Below are 24,638 nucleotides of genomic sequence, written 5' to 3'. Positions count from 1 at the left end.
CCAGAATATGAGAAATAATAGAAATACAACCGAAAATATATTATTAAAACAATTACTATTCATTAAAATTAATCGTGCTACAACTAACCAGTTACCTGGTTAAAACTGATAAACTAAATAATTTGCTACCAACAGCAGAACCCGACAGATCACTCATAGGAGAGACCTTGTGCCAAAACACCAAACTGATAAGTTGATCATGCAATAGTAAAAAAAAAAGGGTTGCTACTAAATATTAGAATATAATACCTAACTACAACCCCATCCCAAAATAATAACCAAGTAACTCCTTTATAGTATGCGATTGGTAAATAAGCAAACGTCCTTCAAAACGGTCTCCTGTGAGACATTGATACCCGTAAATCCAGCATATTTGACAGTAAAATTACTAAATAATAGGAATAATGCTCCCTTGATCTACTACATCGATTCTAGACTTTACAATATTATTTATTTATTCACTCATTATTTCACACGAACAATATTCGTAAGAACTTCTCTACGTTTTTATTTCTTAAATCCTTTAAAAATAAATACCAATATCAATTTAAATGTATAATCGCCGTAGCAATAAAGAAATAAAAATGGAACAGGCGTCAAACACGACTTTTGCGAAATTTATATTTATAAATTTCTACAAAATAAATATTATCTCTTTTTTTATATTAACATTAGAGTATACTCTCCTTTTATAGAGTCCAGTCATTACAATAGAGCGCTTAAAAGGTATTAGGTGAAGAGTAACCAGTGCAGCGTCGGGTTCCCTTCACCCTTCACAATGGCACGTCGGCGGCGGTACCGTAATTGTCATGTGTGTAAATAGCTTTACGTGACGTGGAGGCTACGCTCGCACGAGCTACGGCGAGCACGGGGGCTATAGTTGGCGCGTAGACGCCAACGCGTAACCTGCCCACAACTCTCATAAATTTATTTCGCTCGTGCAGAAACAACTTTATAATTTAAGCAATTTTAAAATAAGAAGTTGCAATATCACAAATTAACAACTAATAAAATTTGCTTAATTCAGATGGGGAAGTTTTGGCGCGCGAAGTCAAAGATGTTGTTGGTGGCAGCGGTTTTCATTTCGCTAAGTGGTAAGTAGCTTGTTGAGATTATTTCAACTTACACGTGCCTGAAACTACAAAGTTTGTGATAAATGTTCACTGTCTGTAACATTGATTTATTTTTATCTGCTGTTTTAATGTTGATTAAGTGCGGCAGTTAGTGGACTCACAAACGTTTTAGTTCATTTTTAAAGTTTTCATATGATATATCACTGAGATTGCAATTAACTAGTTACAAAACTCGTTATAAATTAAAGTGAGTGGACGAAAAATTTTTTAAAGGTAACTTTGAATACTGAATTGAACATGTTTGTGTTCTATTTTACATATTCATTGTTCAAATGCATATCCCACAAACTAACCAAACTTTAGCCAGCATGATAGGCTCGAACATCATCAAACGTTGAAATTTGCGCTACAATTACTCTACACAATGCACATTTATTTATTTATTTATTTGGACAACCAACAAAACATACACCATACATAACTATTTGTAATATTACAGTAAGTAATTGCTGCAGTGCAGTTTTAATTACAGGCTGTCCCAGCATGAACATATTATTACATACCAGTAAACAATTGGCTGCACCATAAGTGCAATATATTCTAAATATACTGCACTTGATGATCTGTATATCACATGGACAATCCAAGTTAAGAGAGCTATAAGCGGACTTGTGTACATTTCGCCAACTCTATTTCCGTCCTATAATGGACAGAGTCTATTTACTTTGGGAACTTACAAATTGGATCTCAGATAAATTACACATTCGATATTGAAATACGGTGGAACTATTGTCTGTATTTGGGAAAGAAATCGGGGTCTTCGCGTTCCTTGCTAGCGTAAACTCGACTAACACTAAAAAATAGAGTATATCCCAAATATCTATGTACTTAGTTAATATTGTATATACATGAATGACAAAATATTAGATATTTTTTTAATTAACCAACACTTCCAATTTTAACATCCGTAAATGATAAACTAGACACGGTAATTAAGACCATTCAACGAGAAACCCAACGCGGAATACAAATTACGAATAAAGTTTTTCGTGATAATACGATACACAATTTACAAGACTCCCGCGTTATTTTGACCTATATTATAAAATATTCAGAGTTACCATTCGGCCTTCGAGACAGATGTATAGCTCCCATGGAAATACACCGCATATAATTCGTTCAGTCGTACTTGTAAATTGGCCTACATCATGTGTACATTATTCATAAGTAGCTTGACAATGCCCCGCAACTCTCTTCGAAGACTGAGGGCGCTTATTTTATTCCTTGGGAAACGTAGTTCTTCACACATACATCGTGTTTCGACTGAAATGTCTGAAAGGTTACCAATTGCGTCAATGGCGCAATCTCTAGGTCTCAGCGTGATGAATGCAATTAAGCTCCTTGAGTCTTCCTCGCGCTACACCTCAGATATTATTCCGAGCGCTACTCTAACAGTACGGATTACGCAAATAGTGAGCCTTTCAGAGGGTTCTTCATCATAATCTGGTGGTAAATTTTCTATCGTTACTAATAGGTAGTTAAATACCTACCAAATGAAACATAAACTCTTTAAAATACTTTATAATATAGATACTCGTAAATAAATTGATTTTAATTGGAGGGTCATTACGTAGTTTTTCACGGTGCTAATGGTACAATGCAAATTTATTTATCTATTTATACTGTAGAGACTACTGACCGCGAAGAGCTCACCACGTATTTCGATTTTTTTCGTATAAAGTAGACCAACTCGTAGTCAGGGTTATATGCTAAAACTATAAATTTTAGCTGTGATTTAATGTCTTTTTTACACGATAGCCTACGGCAACCTATCCTGAGGCTTATATTTTGACAGATTTGTAATGTTATAAGGTATAAGTATAATGTTACTCATGTAGGTATATACGAGTATATGTTTATTCACATAGGTTATAATTCGGCCGGTAGTTAGATTAAGTGTCTCTACTTAACAGTAATGATACAGTTTAGATAGTTTAAAATGAAGTTCCAGATAGTGGTCAGGTTATTAGCAATCCTGCAGGTACCTGCAAGTACACCCTTCTTTATCCTTAAATTATCTACCATACAAGTCATAATTGCAATATCCACTTTTGTAAGGTAGTACTGAAAGAACAATAATTTTACTGCAGTCTTCATCAAAATTCAAATAAACGTCCAGTTGTTTATACTTCATAGTGAATCCAGGAAGTCGGACATAGACGCACATAGACAAATAGGGATGTGCAAATATTTGCGTTGTTCGTACACGTATAGTAATCACCGGCTGCCAGCCGACCCGACGCAGTGCGACGGCGGGCAGCGCGGCGGTCGGCTAGAATGTGTGAATAAATGATTATACGCTAGCCACACCGTTCATTGCTCATTGAATTAGTAACGAGTGCTTTTGGATGTACATTCACGGCCAAGATATCATTTCCTCACTTCTGGATCTATTTCACGACCATGAAATGGTCCCGGCCCAGTTACCTACATGAATAAGTTCGGTAAAGTAGGAAAATAGATTGCGTCGGTAACGAATATAAGTAGGTTTAAAGGACAGTGTTTTTATTTACTTTATGAAACATTACTGTAAGTAGTACTACAGAAAATTCTCAACTAGTATAGCAGGTATGGCAAGTCTGAGAAATGAGTAGGTACCTACCATATATGTATAAGTGATACACAAAAAATACCTATGGTCTAAAAAGATATTACCTAAAATACTAACAACTTCAATAATTAAACAATAGTGATAATTTAATCCAACATGCATTTTTATTAATATTTACTTTTCATTAAAACTTAATCATTATTATTTCACTTCAAATTATGACGCCACTATTCTACCGTCATAATGAAATAGGACGTATTTACATAAAATTTGATACGGAGAAAAAAGTCTAAGATATTTTTTTTACTGATCACGAATAGCTATTTAATAAACTTTTGTAGATCCACTTTTTTCATTATGACGGCAATACTATTCTCCCTAAATTCCCTGAGTTAGACAATCACGTCGATTTTTTTGTTATATAAGAGTTAGCGTCCACAATCGAGGGGACCAAATGTTATTGGTGCGGCCCGCTAGCTGACCAGGTCCATCGGTCCAGGCGCTCGCAGCCTTGCAACGCGTCAACCTACGAAGAAACCACCTGCGACCCTGGGTATGACTACTGTGCGGTTATTGCGACATCGCCTCGTAAGTTTCATAACATTGTGTTACTTCTTAATTTAATTGAAAATACGAATGTTTGTGTACTGTGTTTTGTGTTTGTAGACTATAAATCGCTACAGGGATTTAGGAACTATAGTAGCGGGAGAGTATGTATAATAGTGCCAATGCTATTTAAAAAATTGTATTTGTTGATATTCTTGATTAATTTAAATTGGTTTGTTTAAACTCTTAAAAACAACGTTCGATCTCAGACTAATCCATCAGTTGTCATTTCAAAGGCACCAATCAATCTAATTGCAGTAATTGTCGAATTTTGTTACTATTTTCAAAAACTTTTTCTATTTCCAGCTCTAACGGAGTCCAGGGTTTGCGTAAAGGTATATCAAGACGAGTGCTACTCTGTATACTGCAACTCTAGTCGTCATTGGCGCGTTGTGTGCCCTTGTCGCGGTGAACTCTGCAACGGACCTGCCACCCAACGTGAAACCGAAGCCTTCACCACACTATTCCAAAAAGCAAAAAGAAGTATTTTCGGAACGAAAAAACTAAGAGAAAAAAGGGCACTTGTTGCATCGGCTAACTTCATTAGTGCCAGAAGACCTAGAGTCGAAAATGTTAGCGAACCAACAATGAGCAACATCGTAAGCCAAGCTACCGATGCCGATAAAATGAATTCAGAGGAAAATAACAAAATGGAAGAAAATGTTGTACATAGTACAGTCTCTGATGAAATGACTAAAATGCCGGAAGGGAATGATATTACAAATTCGATCAGTGTAGACACTAAAGATATCGAACAAAATGACGTAGCAACGACAATTGAAGAAATGGATACTAAGACAATGTCTACTACAAATAATGAAGCTATGCAAAAAGATGAATCCATAGTGGTTCAAAACATTAAACCAAGCAAGGATACACTGACGGCAGAGGCTTTACAACAAAATGTAAATCCCGACAAACAAGCTACAGAAATGATGACAACTTTGCAAGCAACAGTATCGACTACACCCAGCACTACTCGTAACGGCATGTTCACAGAAGAACCACACAAAAACAATACTGCGACAGCAATCACCCACAACCACATGATCACTTCTATGATTGGAATGATATTACAGCGTTATCTTTAATTCAACTTTAATCACTATTAATGTATCCTATGATCTCTATATTATTAAAGCTTTATTATAGACGTAGATAAAGTAGTGTTCAAATTTGTGATACTAGCATAGTATAGCGATTAAAATTTACTTAATTCACTTGATTGGCACGCAAATTAAACGCAAATATATATCGTTTATTGTTTATTAATCAAACGTAAAGTCATAATGTTCTGGTAGCTTTATGTTACTAGATTTGGATTCTAAGCTTTTAGCTCCCTGTGCGTAAGCTTCTCTTACGTCTATTTTATATGGATTCTGTGGTTTTGTTTTCCTAGGCGTCGGTCCGTAATACTCGTATGTTGCAGGAGGCTCTATTTCAGCGCCACTATTGTCTAGTTTTCGTTTATCAGTTCTCTCATTATTTTCTCCTTCTTCATCACTTACTTCATTCACAATCGGTGTTGGTTCAGTTACTTTAACAAAATTTTTATATTTAACATCTTTTTTCGCTGTCGTAAAGTATAGACCTTTATTTTCAGGAACATCAGCTATATCACACGTATCAGAAGAGAGAGAGGCAACCACCGGTCTCACATCCGACCACGTCTTATTTTGAATAGGAGTTTCCGATCTTATTTGTGACCCCCTATCATCAAAGAAAGTGTTTGTATCTTTATTTTTACTTGACGTCGCGGTTTGTGGTGGAGCGAATTCATCTATTCTCTTAGCTCTCTGTTGTTCTACATATTCTTCTTGGGTCATCTCTCGGAATTTCTTTATATCACCCCCAACTCCTTCTTTCCCTATATCCCATTCGCGAACGTAAGCCTCGCGTAATTTCTGTCTTTCCTTTTCTTGCTCTTCCTTCCGCTTGATCTCAGCTTCATTAGCTTTGGCATCGGCTTCATTTCTCTGTTGCGTTAGAAATTCTAACAAGCATGTAGTGAAATCCTTTTGTGGTTGTTGTTCTAAAAAAGGAAGTGGGTTTGTTAAGTACAGCACTTTCTAATAAATACTCTGAAACTTCATAATTTACTGTATTTTTTAAGCTTAATTTATAAATTTTTTTTGATAACACTTTCTTTAATAATTTTTATTTGTGTATACAGGATCAATCTATCCTATAGAATACATGGGACTATATTAATAAATCAATCTCACCTTCGAGTAGAATTTCAAGTATACATTGAATATATGAAATTATTTAATAAATCAAGGTTAGGTCAGCCTAAGCTTGGTTTATTGAATAAATCCATTCCAATTCAAATTACAGAATTTAAGAATTTAATTGAAGCTTGTTCTCATCTGAGTCGGCGATGTTAAATAAACTCAAAATCCTGTACAAATCCGTCACGATTTGTAACTAAAGATATCATTTGACCTGATGGTTCAGTTAATCAGTTAACATGGGCTTATTTAATAACAAGTGTCTGACCCTAATTTGATAGCGTTCTAACAGATATCGTGCTTTAGACCTAAACTAAGTTGCATCTTTTAATACGGCCCATGGACTCAGAATTTTAGAGGATCCTACAAAATAAGTGAGAAAGTGTATTGTACCGGTATCGGGCAGCGGCGGCAGTCCTTGGCGTGCGCGCTGCCGTTGTCGCGCGGCGGCCACGCGCGCGGCCATCAACGCATCGCGCTCCTTGCGAATCTCTTCCGCCTCTTTCTGTTTACGCAACGTCTCTTCACGTTGTTTCTTCAACTCTTCCATCTGTGCTTGACGTTCAGTCTCGTCTGTACTGAATGCATAATAACCGACGCCATGTATCCTCGCCTCTGAAAAATGTGTGAAATACATATTATGATGAATAAAAACAAATTTATCGTATTTCAATTTGTAAATTAGATACAATTTTATGACTGGCTATAACTGGTTAAGTCAAAAAGTAATTAGGCTATAACATGAAAAAACAATGTAAGATTGCAAAATATTATTTTGCTTAGAAGAAATCTACTTATATCCTTACATTATGCATTAATACGTACACAATAAAGACATAATTACCATCAAAGAGTAAATCTTGGTAATGTATATCCTTATCCTTTGCAAGAAGTTCCTGTTCTTTTTCCTCCCATTTTTTACGCAATGATTGTAGATAATCATTAGTTTTTTGCACAAGGAAAGGTTTTTCAGGTTCTTTTCTAGAATCCTAAAACAGAAAGACACTCTACATAGTGATATTTAAATTGCGTCACTAAATGAAGCTATGTACTTATCTTTCTGAAAGTAGCTGTTTACAATAGTTACTCTAACTGTATATGTAAAATAAAAAAGTGAAGTTTCGTACAAAATAAATATCAATAAAAAGTAATATTAATTTCACGCGCCCTAATGCCACTACTACTCTAAGGGAATTTTTCACTGCGGCAGGATGACACTTTCAGTCAGAAATATACTCAAGCACAAATCATATTTGCACAACAAAAAGTTAAAATAATCAGAAAAGTAAAGTGATATTATTGGTAAAAATACTAATTAATTCCAAAAGTCATCCTTTTGACACAATGCAGAGATAAAGATAAGTATGTGGTTGTATGCAATGTCAATGAGACCTTTTATAGATCAACATAGAAGACATTATAATTTTGGTTTCTTTCCAATAAGAAATATTAATCATAGATTTATTATGGTGGCGTAATTTAGTTTAGTGGTAAAACCAAGTGGATAGTCCATCTAATGGGACTTTATTAATATACACTGTTTATGTCTGTCATAATTACACAATCTTTAGCCTCGATAAACAAACTTTGGCCTTGCTGCCCCTGTGTTAAAGTCATTCAACATAGCAAGACAACACAATATATAACTATTACAGATATAAACAACTTTTATTTAAATGGCTATTTAGATATAAAATCTATATTAGGTCACTGGTGATATGATTTGAAGCACAAATTACTAACACCTGGAAATCATGTAATGGATTGGTTTTATATAAACCTAGTTTACTATATATATGACCATAATATTATGTTATCATTATTATATGCAAATTAGACTGGAATGAAGCTAACAAAGCAGTAGATCAGAACTAAAAAAGTCTTTAAAAGGAATAAATAATGAACACACTTCCAAAGCTTGGTCCTCTTCTGACTTGTTATCAGATTTGCTGTCCTTGTTCATTACCCTCATGAGTTCCTTGTCTCTCTTCATATACATTTCCAAGTCTGATCTGTGACATTTCCTGGTTCGTCCCAGGCAGTCTGTGAACTCAACCCTATAAAAGAATTGTATTTTTTGTTATAAGGAAATCAGAAAGACTACATTGTGATGTTACAGCTAATTTGGCATAATAAAAGGATTAACTAGGTTTTTTTTCGCAGATTCACCCCCGTGCAAACCCCTCCTACCACAAAAGTCCCTAAATATCTGTATGACAACAGTGCTTCTATTAAAAAATCTGATTCAAATTCCATCATACCCCATGAGAGCTAATTACCGGGATAAAAAGTAGCCTACATAAATGTAATGCAAATCTGTTCAGTTTCTGTTTTTACTTCTAACAAACATAAAGACATTTTCACAAACTTCCCCATTTACAATTTATTAGTAAAATAAAATTAAATATGATGAGAATTTAGATAATACAAATCACATTAGCTAGAGATAGTCATAGCACAAAATAAAATTTGATTTTATAGGAGATTATTTTGACTTTTTGTTAAAAAATGAAACCTTATACTGATACCCCTGCTAACATTAGGCCAAAAATTATCTATGAATAATAAATTGTTACACCATAATTCCTACATTTACATTATTGTTTTTTTTTACATTTAGTAATTTAGTACAAATATGACATGCGCTGCAGTGTATATCTGACGGAAAGTGTGATGCTGCCACTGTAACAAATACTTAGAAAATAGTAGTATTGCAAGATTAAAATTACTTTTAATTGATATTTATTTTGTTCAAACCTTATATTTTTTTGGTCTTACATCAACATTTTGAGTAACTTTTGGTAAAAAGTTATTTTCGAGGAGATAAGTATATGGTTTCATTTAGTAACTCAATGTAAAAATTGTTGAAGATTTTATATGTATTACATTAATTTAGCTAGCTGATGTAGAAAATGTCATTGTAGTTTCCATAGCAATTAACAAAAATTAACAAAAATTACCCTGTATATATAAACAGATTAAAATTTAAACAAATAAATAAATTTTGTCTGCGTTTATAACTATGGACCTGCTTATTTATATAAATTTTGTGTAAAATAGTCATTTTTTGCTGACATGATGATTATGTGATATTATTATCAGCACACAATGAATATAAAAGACCCATACCATTCATCTTCCCCAACATTGTTTTCAGAAATTTCAATGTCTTCTTTTTTTGTGTCATCTGAAGCAGTTTTAGCAATCTCCTCTTGTTGCTTCTTCGAGTTAAAATCAACAAGGAACCTTCCAGCAAGTTGTGAGTTACCTGCCTTATCTGCCAAATGTTCATACAATTCTGACTTCTTTTGTAATGCCAACCTGAAAGTCAATTTATAAAAGAATATTAAAATCTCTACCATGTTCAAGAAATAAAAAAATTCAATGTGAACAAATATACAGTCATTTTTTAATAAAATAGTTTAATAACTAACCTAATAAGTTTAGAATAGGAAGTGTTTGCAACAATATAGTGTGCAAGAACATATAGTTGCATTTACACTAGTAATGATAGTTCTATACACATAAAACTTGCCTCAAGTCCTGCAAGCTTCATACTTCTCAAAAATTATCTTGCCATTACTGTATACATGATAAAAATCGCTTGCAGAAGATGATGTCTACAAGTTCTTCACTAATGTAAACCTTGTTAAGTGATAGCAACTTACTTTGATTTTCTGCAAGCTTCAAGCTCCTCAGTGTCTACTGCTTTTAAGCTATCTTTGAAGGTTTTTTTATGCTCCCTATTCAGTTTTTCTTCATCTTTGCCCTTTGAAGGAGGTGGTTTAAAATGTTCTAATTTATTTTGTGGTAACTGTTTCTTCACATTCACTTCCTCTTGTTTTTTCAATAATTCCGCTTTCAAACTCAGCAACTGAAATAATTTAAAAAAAAAATATTGTTAAAAGTGTTAAGGTAATATAGTCATATGAATATAACTTACTCACCGTAGATTTATTAAAAAGTATTTTCTTTGCACCTTGCTCATTCATTGTGTTTACCAATCAACAGTTCTCTTCTTCTTTTATATTATGACTGCTACCGTTTATAACAATCCTCATAACACCACAGAATTCATTAGTTAACAATTACAAAATTTGTATTATAGAATTGAATAGGATCTCCAACATAAAAGACGCTTAGTAAATAAATCATTCCAGATTCAACATCTGATCAAAGAGAATACAAATACTACGTAAGATCTGATTAACATTTCATAACAGACATTGACGTATATAATTTTTTTTTTCATTACTCATCCAGAAGACAGATCTTTCGAGCATACTGCCTAGTCTTACGTAAGTGTTTTTGTAGACATAAATAATATTTTTATGGTTGTAATAAGTGCTATCATGTCTTTTTGTAATTTGCAGATGTTAAAAAATAAATCCCGATAAGATAATGTTTTCAATAATAAATTCCCCAATAACATACGAGCTTGCGATCAAAAAAGTCCCCGACTTTTTAAATCCACCCCAACTCAAAAAGAGCAAGTAATCGATAATAAAATTGCCATATTACTACTTCCGTTCAGTAAAGTAATATAGAATACCATCTCTCCAATAAAATCGCAGTGAAGTTAGTCATCAAAGAGACTGAATCCAAAAGTAGGCACCTACCAGCAGTGAACACTGAAAATAAAAAAAGTTGACCTCGGTGTGTTGGCGAACTGAATCGCAGTAGGGTTACATATTGCTAATTTCATGGTCATCTGACAAACTATCTCACTGGCCGTGACGATAGAATTTTTACACAACGACAAAGAAATAATCTCGTATTTAGTGTTCATGCAAAACAAATAACATTTAACGTTTATTCGGGTGAAAACTTTAGTAAATATAATAAGCCTTACTATAACAATAGCTCAATAGTGTTTTAGGTGCGTGAAATCAAAATGTCAACTCCTGCGAGAAGACGCCTGATGAGAGATTTTAAACGGTTTGTACCTGCTAGATTTATTCCTTCTTATAAACATGCGTCCTGTCGATTTAATTGCAATAAAATTATATTTCTGAAATGTGCTTCGATATTCGAGAAAGTTTCGTGCTGATTCATCAAATTACATCACAGTCATTTTAATCGATTTCTATTCTGTTCTTTCCTTCATTTATAGGCTAAACAAACCGTATAACCACAGGGCAGAATCTCCTTTGTTTAGCACTACATTGGTTAATTGGGTTTGACAACAACCTATAAGCAAACATTAACTATGTCACCAACAACAGCAGCACAACTTCTTTATATTATTATCTAGGTTATTCAAATAGATTGTTTTCTATGGCAATATTAGTCATTGCAATGAATATTTTAACAGTTTGTGAATCATTGTCACTATTTCCTCTTGTTTATTATATATAAAGCCTTCATATTGTTTTTGAACAAACATATCTCAATGACCTTGTTTTGAAGCTTTAAAGAAATATGACTACTGACTGTAATTACTGATATTGGTCTAGCATAAAATGATAGTTGTTATAGACTTGGTTTTTATATATAAAATACAATTTATTACAGCTTACAAGAAGACCCACCCACTGGTGTGTCAGGTGCCCCGACTGACAATAACATCATGATCTGGAATGCTGTGATATTTGGACCTCATGATACTCCATTTGAAGATGGAACTTTTAAACTTACAATAGAATTTACAGAGGAATACCCCAACAAACCGCCTACAGTGAGATTTGTGTCCAAAATGTTTCATCCCAATGTGTATGCTGATGGTGGTATTTGCTTAGACATCTTGCAGAACAGATGGAGCCCGACTTATGATGTCTCAGCCATCTTAACTTCTATACAGGTAATTTGCAGTTACTTATAATGATAATAAAATTATTATGTCAACTTTAAAACCACAAAAATAACTTCGAGAGTAGTATCTAGAGTATCCTGTGCTGTAGTATGAATGATATTATATTCTCATTGCTAATTCATTTGTTGTGGTTTTTATGTTACATCTGACAACTAAATGGGAACATATACACACAAAATATAAAATGTTAACAATAAATTAAACTACCTTCAATAGTCAAAGAATAATTTAACATTTTGGGTTTTAGATTTTAAGTGGTTTCTAAAAATGGGTAAACTTTTTAGTGTAAAACATTTTTATTAGTGGATCTAGATACAATTATTCAGCACTTTAGCCAGAATTCATCTTATGGCAGTCCTATTAAGTTCAAATATGTTACTTATTTTTATGTAATTTCTCTTCTGTCCTTTTACTATCCTGTTTCATTATCTGATGATGTACATAGCTGGAAAGTAGGCAATTCAATGGAACTATTTGCGTGCCTATGAACATGATTGGAAGTCACAAGAAAGAAAAATATGTGAAAGTTTAGTTTTCACACTAATTTCAGTTATTATTTTTTAAAAACTATACTACTCAACTGATTTCAATAAGAATTGTATAGCATACACCTAAAAGTGTGTAATAAAATAGGACAATAATTTTAGGAAATTGATTATTAAAGAAATGAGTATTAGGATAAATAACATTAAAAAAAAACTAAGAATTAAGACCTCTTCTTTTTGAACCATTAGCACTCAAAACAAAAGTAGTAGTAATATTATAATATACAGAAAAGTTAATAATTTCCCCGAAGTGCTGTATGTTTTCAGATTTTTCAAAATATAGTCATTTTGGCATTGCATCAATAAATTGTGCCATAAACTCATCTTTACCTTTTCTAACATTGAGCCAAAAATCATCCATAAATAACAAATATTATTTCAAAAAATCTGTTTTAGTTACCAGACTTTTTTGATCATTCTGTAGTTTAGAATGCTTGGGCATGGCTTGAGCGTGAACATATTTCTGACCAATGGCGTGACGTTGGCGCAGCGACGAATTCTCTTAGAATAATCGTAATGACATTAGAGCGCGTATAATTATAATGCCTTTTATTGATATAATTTTTGTTTGAAACTTACACTTTTTCATTTACATTTGCAGTTTTTGTATCTTATTGTGAATGTTATTTTCAAGAACATTAGTATGTGCTTTTATTTAGTAACACAGTGTGAAAATGGCCCTGTGCTGGTGGCGGTGGTGACCCAGTCATATACAATCTCTTTCAAGAGTTTAATGAAAATATATAAATGAAATTTGATGAGAACAGGGTTGTCCTTTTAGAAAACCTTATTGAATAAAACTGATATATTGTGTTTATTTGTTTAATTTTAGAGTTGAAATTGGGTAAGGGCTCTGCTTCATCTATTTCTGTTGTCAGGCTTCTATATTCAAAACTTTTGGTTCTCGATTTTTAGTCTAGTATAGCTATTGTTGCATAATCTAAAATATATCTTGACTTAGTGACAATAAAGGCTTTAAAATTCAATGTTATACGTCATACGAACTGATATAGTGCTTACTACTAAGCCTATATTTATTTAGCTTCTCATTCAGTTATTTCGAAAGAATATTTATTTATTATAAATCCTATTAGAATATAAATCAACAACCCATTTACTTGCTCATTATAATTACAATTACTTATTATATGTTTTTGTAATATGGCATTGTAAATTACCTGAGGTTATCATGGGCGAGTGGAAGACTGGGTGGAATTAGCAGTTTAGTTCCAATATCATAGAGTCTAATCAACAAGAAATGTATCTGTATTTTGTTTTCTATGTTTTGTCTCATTTTCCAATTGTAATTTAAACATCTTAATAGTGGGAACTAATTATAATGCTGTATATTATGTTTTCAGTCATTATTAAGTGATCCCAATCCGAACTCTCCTGCAAACTCTATGGCAGCACAACTGTACAAGGAAAACCGACGAGAATACGAAAAACGGGTGAAAGCATGTGTAGAACAATCATTTATTGACTAGCAGGGGACAGACACAGCAAAGATGTAGCGCATCAGTGAAGTATGCGCACGGCGCGCCGCCGTGAATATGGGCCGACACCTCCTTGTACATTCATTGGGACGAATGTGTAAATTGTAATGACTATTACCTGCATATGCACCACATCGATGCAACCAGTCTTAATGTAGCTGATTATTGTAAGGTTTTGGTGAACTAATTTTATTATTGTTAATAATGCCAAAATTTCAATGGAGTTATTTTAATTATAGTAAATTTTATTTTATGGCCAATATCAAGATGACACTAACAGCATAATAATTATTTCAACACTAAGCCTAAATTGTGTGAATTACTAATTTTGTAACCAGATGCAATTCCTCATTATTGTTAATTAGATATTTACTAGTACTGTAGTATTTATATAGCAATTTGCGTCCCTACACATTTTTTTTTTTTAATATATACTACATCAGTCAGTAAATTCATTTTTTTTTATATCTAGTTGACAAAATGTGGTTAAAGATAATGCACATTAGAGAAATTTAATTCACCTATGCAATAATTGTTATTCATTTTGTATTCATATTCATTATTTTTCTACAGAAATCTAACAATAGATATTGATATCCAAGATTGGTTGTAAAAGTTAAAATGTTTCCTGACCATTGAAAAGTTAAATAATTCACAATGATGAACCAATATTACAGATTGTTAAGTGCAATGATAAGCATCAACTGTTAACAAGTATGATCACCAATGTTTACCTAAAATAGTACAAGTTTGTGTTTCAAAAATCTATATTTTATGTATAGAAATCATTTCTGTTAATACTGCTGCACAAATTAAAATTGAATCCCGCATTAATGTGTCCCAATGGATATTTTGAAAAATTGTGTAGCAGCTTGTTTTCTAATAATGCTGGAAGTTTGAGATGTCTTACATGTTCTAAGGACATTACGTATGTGTAATATTTTGTCTTCTAGTAAAATATTATTTTCGGTTTTAACTTGGTCTTTTATTTTTAAAAATTAACTATTTTTTTCATGGGAAAAATCCTCTTGGTTCTCCGCCTACTAGTGGTAAATGGTATGCCAGATTTTTACCCACTGAAAACACCACAACCATCATGTTTGTTTTAGAATACACTTAGTATGGGATGACTGTTATGTCTGATCTAGAAGGTTCATTCCATTGTCTTGGAATCAGTATTTTTTTATCATATCATCCGAGACGAGCTAGTAGTTTTGACAAAAGCTAAAATTCTATCTGTATCTTTAGTTACGCCAGCTTTCTTTAGTTTGTACTTATATGTTACCAATGTGTTTAACGATTATTTCTTTTGGTCTTGTAGCACCATACCTAACCTACCTCTAGTTGTGTTCCGATCATGAGTTCGATTCCAATTTCTACAATTCAAATTTATACGTTGAATGATTCTTTTGACTTATGCGGGATTGAAATGGCTATAGGCTCGATTGCCTCGGTGGCGTAGTTGTACTGCATGCGCGATCCGACAGGGCTGAGGTCCTGGGTTTGAATCCCGTCTCGGGCAAAGTGATATTTGGGTTTTTTTTACAGTATCAGCCTGGGGTCTGGAATTTGTGCCCGATATGGCGATAAGTTCGCCCCCTATTACATCATGGGACGGAACACACTTGGCGAAAAGTGTGTGCCCTGGTTGCGCCTCTGCATACCCCTTCGGGGATAAATGCGTGATGTTGTGTCTGTGAGGCAATAGGCTCGCCCTGATACATAAAATGGTTGATTATGGATACAGTAAGCCACTGTAATCATCGCCCTCATACCGAAAGAAGTACTTATTCGCATTATGTATGCTAACATTATGATAATAATATTGTTGTACATTCAAAAGAATGGCCTATATAGGTACATAGAATTGTTAGAAGGTACTTACTAGTTTATAAAAATACATTTATGGAAAAATAATTAAAAGGGCTTAAACCTCCCCCGCGCAAACAGCCTTGAAAATTCGTTATATACATTTATGACGCAAGTGTTGCAGCTGGAATACCCTTATGAATAATTTCTTACAAAAATAAACTAGTACTTAAAAAAAAAGTAGTTACTAAAATATTCCTTCAGATGGATAGTAGAATTAAAATGAATATTATGGACAAACAAATAAAAGTCAGGAAAAATAGAAAAATATTTTATCGAAATGTGCATTCTTATAGTATAAGAATATAATAATTATACACCTCTAGACCGTATTGCTAATTCCAAGATAACTTAGTTATTATTACAATCTCCATAAATGTTACATTTATACAACTTAAGAAAAAATCTCCAATATATTTTTTGCAACAAAAATAGGTACCTATAAATAAATGAGGTAAGCAGTTAATTGAAAATACAATAAATAATGGACAATTTTAAGCCCTTTTTGATTCCTTTCAGAAAGTGATAATCTAGGCAATGACCCTCACATCATCTAGTCTTGAGATCTTCTTTCAATTTGTAATGTATTAATTCCATGCACACTGTTGCATCCTCGGCACTGTTGTGACCGTCAACAGAATTTTGGATTATTTTTTTCAGGTATTCTGATGACAAATTTCGCAATGCTCTTTTATATGGGGGGCCCATTTTGTGTGGAAACAATACACTTGTATCAATAACTGTATCGTGAATTAGTTTAAGTGCTTTAAAGTCTGACTCCAGACTGTGCCCTATTAAAATTGTCTTGCTACTGAACATGGTAAGGAGAGTAGCCTGAACCTCTAACAATGAAGTTTTAACTTCTGCCATCTGTTCCTCTGTTATACCTGAAAATCTTGTATTGTAGTCAATTATTGGATGCATAGGCTTTATAAGGGTTTCATAAACTACTTTGCAAGCAGAGTTGATGACTGTGAGCCTAGTCAAATCTAAACCATGTGTTGTATAACACATTTCACAATCTAAAGAATAAACACCATAATCATCTTTAAATGTATCAGGAGGTAATGTTTTAACATATCCTCTCAAATTATCATAATCTACAAACTCGTAAACATGGCTAGGGGCAACACAGCAACCATCAGATGACCCATCTTGACTGCAGCACTGATATCGGACTTCACCACGCATTCTATATTTGTTATTTGGATGATAAATACATTCTTCCTTAAGAGCTGGAAAACCTTTTTTATCAACTGAATAGTCTTTTTTACATCTACAACAAGTTCTAATTAAACCTTTGGGAGGTTTTTGCTTGTTTTGTCCATATATTATAGCTCTCCCTTTTTCACCACTTTGGTGAGGTCTAGGATATCCATTTTGCTGCAACTGTTCCTCAGTTAATATCCACTTTTGTATGTTATTGTACAATTTGGAGCCACTAAACTCATGATTATCTATAGTTTTCCTATTTTTATTCTCTATACTCCATGAACCAGTTTCAATAGCTTTTCCACCTGGGGTTCTTGCCAATGTAGATGAATCTGAACCAGATTTTTTAACACCATTACATTCTAGTAATTCTTTTCTCAGTCTACTAACAGTTAATACGGCAGAATTTTTATATATTGGCACAGTGTTACATTTTTTACTTGTAGCCAGTTCTTCATGTTGTGCTCTAGAATAAGCATCTGTTGCAGTAACATATAATTTCAAACATTCATCTATCATCATATTTAAATATTTTGATCTTATATTGGCCGGAATCTTTGAGCCCAATGCTTCTAATATACCTGGTCTATCTATGAATTTTTCATTAGGGATGTGAGCTACTCGTTGTACACCTTTTTTTACTGTTTGTACAACTGTAGAGTTTGTAGACATAGAACTAGTTGATGCTTCACAGTTTGATTTATTTTGATTTGGAGGAATTAATTTTTTTGCATTTACCAGTGTAGATGCATATGGCACATGAGCAATACGGAGTTTAGTACCACCAGAACTTGGAACATTAAATGGACATTTAACTGAATCTAACTTCTGAGGTGAATATTCACCAGTAGTAGTAGAAAGTGATGAATTTTTTGTCGTATGAAACTCCTTAACCTTAGCTAATCTTTCTGCCATGACTTGAGCTGCACTTGGTTTATTCTCTCGTTTTAAAGGTAGATTACGAATTATTTTCTTATCTGCCCCCCTTGCTATTCTCTTTTTACCTGGTAAATATTCCTCTTCCTGTGCATCTTCCATTTGATGTGGGTCTTCTACTACTTTTGGCTTTTCAATAGGTACATACTCTTCAAAAATCTTTTTACACTCTAAAGCTATTGCTTCTTCATCTGACTCTGATATATATGATTCATCCTCAATTTCACAAGCAGGTGCTGCATTGTCATTATCAGACAGATCTCGGGTATTTGTTGTTTTAGTTTTGTGTTTATCTTTGGAGTCTTTGGAATTTCTATGGCTTTTCCTATGATCAGTTTTACTGCTACTTTTGGAACTTGTAGATTCTTTGGATGAAGTTCTATTAGAATGTTTATCTGAGCTCTTACTGGATTTACTCTTATCTGAATGCTTGTCTTTAGATTTACTTTTATCTGAATGCTTTTCTCTATCATTTTTATTTTTATGCTTACTTTTATCCTTATCTCTATCTTTATGAGAACTCTTATGACTTGATTTCCTGTCGGTACTTTTCGATTTTTCTTCCTTTTCCTTATCTTTTGAGGTAGATTTATCAATCTTATGTGATCTACTTTTATGATCTTTACTAGTACCCTTTTTGTCAGCCTTTGAGTTTTTATGTGAGTCCTTATCTTTGTGTTCCTTACATTCTACTTTGTTTTGTTGTTTTACTTCTTCTTTAGTTTCTTTCACCTTGTCTTTATCATGTTTTTGTGGCTGGCTACTCTCTGTTTTTCTTTTACTATCACTTGTATCATCATGTTCTTGTTTTTCCTCGTCCAATATTTGGTCCAAAATATCAAATTCTGGTCCCAGGTCATCTAATCCATTGAGATCATTAGACAACTTCCTCTTTTTGACATCAGGTTCATCTTCATCACTAGAAAAACATGGTGCCAGAGATCTAGGAGTTGGTTGGTATGTTACACTAGGCAATTTTGTTTTTGTTGGAACTTTTATAGGCTTATATTCTAGTACTTTTTTCTTGCTATCATTCTTGTCTGATGGAATATAATTTCTCCTCCCAGCAACATTCTCACTTGTGTCATTTGGTTTGTATTCTTGCAATTCTATCTCAGAGCCAGGGATATATTTTTCATTAGACTCAGTACCACCTGATGGGGAATATACATCACATTGTACATTTTCTGCACTGCCGGGCGTGTATTTAACTGTTGGAGGTATGTAAATGAAAGGCTTTGATGAACCATTGGTTTCCACAGGCCTTCGTAAAGGCATACCAACCGGTTTCCTTGGAGTATAAGGCACTGGTATGTGACGCTTTCTTTGTTCAACATCTTCATTGCTGTCTGAATCTGTATTGTTGATTTTGTTTAATTCTGATATTGGTGTAGGATTGTATATGACCTTTGAGTTACTTTGAACGACGTTTGAGGCGCTACTGGCATCCACATTAACACTAGGAATCTCTACAGCTGTAGCCGATCCAGACGCTTCTGTTTGTTGTAGAATTTTTTTAACTTCGGCTGAAACAAGTTTCTGTAAAATAGTTCCACTCTCGACACCATCACTAACACTTTGTGAATCTCTTTTTACGTGACGAAAATGACAATAAGGTCTTTCACACAAGCCACCGTCATAAAAAGGGCAATTATATCCTTTAAAATAACCCGTTGAAGGAAGCATCTCCAACAATAATAAAGAAATACAAGACGAAAGATCTACCTTTTATTTTACGATTCCGACTGATTCCGACGTTTGATTCAATAGGTACAATTGAAGTATTCTACTCCTCACTCAAAACATAAGCAACGAAATCCAAATTATTCAGCCTCTATTAAATTGTCCATGTTGTATTAAATTTTATTATGTTAATTGGTATCACATTAAAAATAAATTAGAAATAATTTCTTTATTTTACTATCGAGTGAATTACTTGCTTATATGAAATAAGATATAACTTTGTTAGGTTTTCAATTATATCTAATATTTCAAACGATTCCAAGCAGTTTAAAGCGCTCACACGAATGTTGGGTGTGTTTATAAAGCCGACCCTTGTGAGGCAAACGTAGGCCTGGTAAAAAAGTAGCTCAACTATAGAGCCACAATCTAAAAAATAAATTGATGTCTTCGCTCCGTTTCTATATTTTGTAAACCGTCAAGGCTATATACAATTTCACAACAACCAGATACTTAATTTTAAGGTAATGGAGGCTTTAAATTGCAGAGTTAGAACGAATACTTTTTTGTAACTAGTAGAAGATGGAATTGATAATAAAAGTTCTTTATTTGTTCCCTATATCTTTTAGACAACTATCAAAACTTGTTACAGAGCTTGTAGATAAATTTTTAAGTGTGTTTGAATATTTGTACCCAGATTTTGGAGTGGAGTGATTGCAAGATGTTAGAAGATGTGGTTAATGATTATTCTGCATACTTTAATCTGAATGTAACTAATGAATTTCAAACTGTGCAAGACGTCGTTGACAACATGTTAACCAGGCTGGAAGAACTGACAAGTGTACTACAAATAATAAAATTAAAGAACAGTGACTGCAATAAAGCCGTATCTGAAGACATTAGTAAATATCGCACAGAGATAACTACATTGTCAAAAAAAATTGCTACTTTGAGCAATGTTGTCCTGCGACTCCAAACAAATGTGGATTTGATAGAAAAACAAATGGAAAAAGCTGAATTGGATTTTGGTGTCCATAATGATAATAAAATTAAAAGTTTTCTAAAACCTTTCCTTAAAAGGAATAAAGACATAACTCGACTAAACAATCCAATCACACCACCCGTTATGCTTAAGCTAGAAAGTGTTATGAATAATTTTAATAACATACAAATGTAAAAAACATAGGTATAAAAAGGCTCTAAATTAGAAACATTTTTAACTTTTTGTGCCTTAAAATGTGAAAAATGAAACCCAACTTTATGAAAAATATGTTTAATACAACAAAATCTTACAGACTAATAGTGATTATTCAGTATCACAATAAAATGCTATCTAGGAGTGCCATTGGTTTGTAAATTAACATGCAATTAAAGGCATTGTGTATTATAACTTACATACAAAAAAAAAATACTGTTCATAATTATTCAAAATCAATTGATCAATCCAAGTTTCTTAGAACTAAATTTTACCTTTTAAGTAATGGCAATGTTAGATCAAAATATTTATTTCTTTTACTGAATAATTCAGTATAAATAAGCTATATAACATATTGTTTGGTTGTTACAGCTTATTTTTAGGTAACATTGTAACATTATGGGATCTTAGAACAAAAATGTTCTGGAAAGTGACTCGCTAGACAAAGCTAATGACTATCTGTACCAGAAATTGTGAAAAATATTGAGTGTAAATGTAGGTTCTCAAAATGGCATTCTTACTCTAAGAGATTTATAATTACACTATAATTTTTAATCACTATGGTGCAATATTGTGTATTCTACGATTGTTTTTTTTAATATGAAATACAAAATGTTGGATAATTATCTAGTTACATATATTATCTAGTTTGGTTCAGTTTTCATTTCCATTTAGATTAAGGTGACCAATCAATATTAAATTTCCGCTTAATTTTGGACATGTGTATTAATGAAAAAAGAAAAATCCTCCATCTCACAGACCTTACTTCCTTCCTTGTTGCCCGATAGCCATGGGAAAATTAAATGTAGTTTAAAAACAAAGATAAGATTGAATCTTTAATTCTTTAAAAAACAATCAAAGAACAGAAAGTATAGTAGAAATAGTAAGTGGACATAACTATATTTCTACAAGCAAGTACATATGCACTGCTTGTGTTGTCCCGTCAATATTGTGATCTGTCAAAGCTTAAATAATTAGAAAAATTATAGTCAGATGTTCTTTTGTACAGGGAAGAACCTATCTTTTTGCAATTATGGGCATTCAAATCAAAAGAGAACTTTGATAGCAGTATGGGTAAATTAGTTTTTTACTCTTTCCTATATGGCTATCGAAAGCTATCTTTTGAATAGATCGCCTTTTTTGCAAAAAGACAGATATGCCTCTCTGTCCAGAATAGAGCCCCTGACATACTTACCCTTTGAAATATTATGATAAAATTTTTACATTTGAATCAAAAATAGGATATTACTAATACTAGCTCAGCAAAACATATTACCTTAGTTAATATTTTAACTAGTTATGATTACAATTCAAATGTAATTTTCCTGGTTTGGATTATTACTGGAATCATGTATTTATTTGCTGTCAGAAAAATTACCTATCATGTGTGGTTGAGTTATTTAGCAACATTTTTTTTTATTATTATTATCCCTTTTTATTATCATAATATTTAAGACTTAACAATAATATTTCATTAAAAACCATTCATTTTTTATTTTATTATTGTAAAACTGAAAACTGGAATGGTGGATAGTAGTTATATATGTAGTTAAACCAGAGAGATAACATTTTTTAATAAAGCAAACTAAACTTTGGAGTATCTATATCTATTACTGGGATACCAATATATTCTAGTTAGTTCAAATTTGGTTATGAAAATTTACTTAAAATTATCATCACATGTGTTAATAGATACAGCATGCCTGTATATGTTTATGTATCATGTTTTTAGCCACCTTATAACAAAAATCCTACTTATTTACATAACTAATTTTTCTGCACTTAGGTACTAAGGAATAAAATATTATTTCAGGAACTTCTCTAAAAGTTTTAAACGTGTAGGAAGTATCAATATAAAATCATGTGAATTTCAGATAATAGAATTGATACAAATAGTTAATTGATTGTGTAATTTACAGCTATTTATTTATAAGGTTATTGTGCTTTATTCAAAGTGTTATCATTTTCCTACTTTCCTGTTGAACCAAATCCTCCCTCCGCTCTGGCTGTAGCACTCAAATTAGATACTTCCTGCAAAACAGGATGGTCAATTTTCTCACAAATTAGTTGTGCAATTCTATCACCTTTCTTAACAGTGAAATCACTATCTGAGTGATTGAAAAGTACGACACCAACATTTCCTCTGTAGTCCTCATCTATTACTCCAGCTGAAACAAATATTGATCTTTGACTTACTGCGTAAATACATTTCCAGATTACTTTTTAATTTAATTTCAATGGTTTAGATTTGGTATGCTCTTTCTTAATATTTCAGTTAAATTTCAATTGTATGTAACTGAATATTATTACTATATTTCGTTTACGTTAATAATGACTTGTATTAAGAAAATATAATAATAGAACCGCGTCTTGCAGTTGTAATGAAAGTTGGGTTATTGTCAAATAATGAACAGAATTCTAACCGCCGACGTCGATAAAGTTCTTAACAGCCAGACCCGAACGAGGGGCTACTCTGCCATAACAGCCCGGAGGTAGCTCTATCTGCAAATCTGTTTTCACTACTTCTTTACCACGTGCCGGCACAACATAATCATATGCACTGGAACAAAAATTTATATTATAATAAACTATAGATATAGATGCATAATTATTGTAATGCAGAATGCCGCTTACCTTTTTAGATCAAGTCCAGCTGCCTTTTCAGAACCCCTTACAGGTTCAAAAGCATTAACACTTAAACGTGTGAACTTTAGAACTGAAGAACGTTCAGACATGTTGAAGAATTTAACAATTCCTTGTAAACCACGAGTAATCTTGATTAATTTAATGAAATTCAGTACACAAAATACAGCTATTCTATCCAAGAAATCCTAACACTAAATTAATATTAATACTTTGGTTATATCGCACCTTTAGAATTATAACGACGCTAGCGGCTAGTGCAAAACCGTTAAATCCAAAGAGAATTATAATATGTATGGAAAATGTTAAATCTAACGTAGATTACGTAGTTTTATATTCTCTTTGCCGATTGACTTTATAATCTATAAAATTTACATACGCCAAAGGATCCAGCTCACAAAATGACACTTTTGAAATAGTGAAGATTGAAGTTAGGTCTTATTTTGAACCATGAACCATGAAAATTTTCAACATTTCACATTTCAACCATGAAAATTGCGGAACATACAAGGGGGTGATTCGTATACCCCAAGGGGTGCTTTATGTCTGGACCTCTGCTTGACTATTTTTTGGGACACCAGTATTTTGTTAACAAAAAGTTCAAATTAACATATTTTGACTAAGATGTTTTTACTAATGGAAAATATAGACCTTATAGACTAAAACAAATTTGGCATACTCGGCTCATTTCCGACCATATCGTGGGTTGGATCCTTTTTACGTATCTAT

At 32.8% G+C, this 24,638-nt stretch overlaps 5 protein-coding genes and 1 long non-coding RNA gene across 6 annotated transcripts; 3 read left to right on the top strand and 3 right to left on the bottom strand.

The window, feature by feature from the left end:
• The first annotated feature begins 866 nt into the window (after positions 1 to 866).
• LOC115451096 lies at positions 867 to 5,549 on the top strand. The gene is made up of 3 exons (XM_030179299.2): positions 867 to 1,094; positions 4,111 to 4,272; positions 4,597 to 5,549. The coding sequence occupies exons 1-3, from the start codon at positions 1,028 to 1,030 to the stop codon at positions 5,379 to 5,381; spliced, it is 1,014 nt and encodes a 337-aa protein (XP_030035159.2). The 5' UTR covers positions 867 to 1,027; the 3' UTR covers positions 5,382 to 5,549.
• On the bottom strand, positions 5,541 to 10,745 carry LOC115451095 (coiled-coil domain-containing protein 174). Its single transcript, XM_030179298.2, has 7 exons — positions 10,469 to 10,745; positions 10,190 to 10,395; positions 9,651 to 9,842; positions 8,431 to 8,578; positions 7,366 to 7,510; positions 6,915 to 7,136; positions 5,541 to 6,322 (listed from the first exon to the last, which is right to left on the bottom strand). The coding sequence occupies exons 1-7, from the start codon at positions 10,511 to 10,513 to the stop codon at positions 5,559 to 5,561; spliced, it is 1,722 nt and encodes a 573-aa protein (XP_030035158.2). The 5' UTR covers positions 10,514 to 10,745; the 3' UTR covers positions 5,541 to 5,558.
• On the top strand, positions 10,717 to 15,350 carry LOC115451097 (ubiquitin-conjugating enzyme E2-17 kDa). The gene is made up of 4 exons (XM_030179301.2): positions 10,717 to 10,819; positions 11,393 to 11,459; positions 12,036 to 12,321; positions 14,240 to 15,350. Exons 2-4 carry the CDS (start codon positions 11,416 to 11,418, stop codon positions 14,363 to 14,365), a joined length of 456 nt encoding a protein of 151 aa, XP_030035161.1. The 5' UTR covers positions 10,717 to 10,819; positions 11,393 to 11,415; the 3' UTR covers positions 14,366 to 15,350.
• A 1,150-nt stretch (positions 15,351 to 16,500) lies between these two features.
• Positions 16,501 to 20,175, bottom strand: LOC115451098 (RNA exonuclease 1 homolog). The gene has a single exon (XM_030179302.2). It carries the CDS (start codon positions 20,075 to 20,077, stop codon positions 16,793 to 16,795), a length of 3,285 nt encoding a protein of 1,094 aa, XP_030035162.1. The 5' UTR covers positions 20,078 to 20,175; the 3' UTR covers positions 16,501 to 16,792.
• Positions 20,176 to 20,376: 201 nt separating this feature from the next.
• On the top strand, positions 20,377 to 21,982 carry LOC115451100. The gene is made up of 2 exons (XR_003939339.2): positions 20,377 to 20,595; positions 20,769 to 21,982. It is a non-coding gene; the product is annotated as an uncharacterized LOC115451100 (long non-coding RNA).
• On the bottom strand, positions 21,850 to 24,303 carry LOC115451099 (deoxyuridine 5'-triphosphate nucleotidohydrolase). Its single transcript, XM_030179303.2, has 3 exons — positions 23,901 to 24,303; positions 23,690 to 23,826; positions 21,850 to 23,434 (listed from the first exon to the last, which is right to left on the bottom strand). Exons 1-3 carry the CDS (start codon positions 23,999 to 24,001, stop codon positions 23,235 to 23,237), a joined length of 438 nt encoding a protein of 145 aa, XP_030035163.1. The 5' UTR covers positions 24,002 to 24,303; the 3' UTR covers positions 21,850 to 23,234.
• Positions 24,304 to 24,638: the final 335 nt, after the last annotated feature.

Source organism: Manduca sexta, chromosome 6, assembly GCF_014839805.1.
Source record: "Manduca sexta isolate Smith_Timp_Sample1 chromosome 6, JHU_Msex_v1.0, whole genome shotgun sequence".
Taxonomy (NCBI): Eukaryota; Metazoa; Arthropoda; class Insecta; order Lepidoptera; family Sphingidae; genus Manduca; species Manduca sexta.
This window is presented reverse-complemented; position numbering and strand designations above follow the sequence as displayed.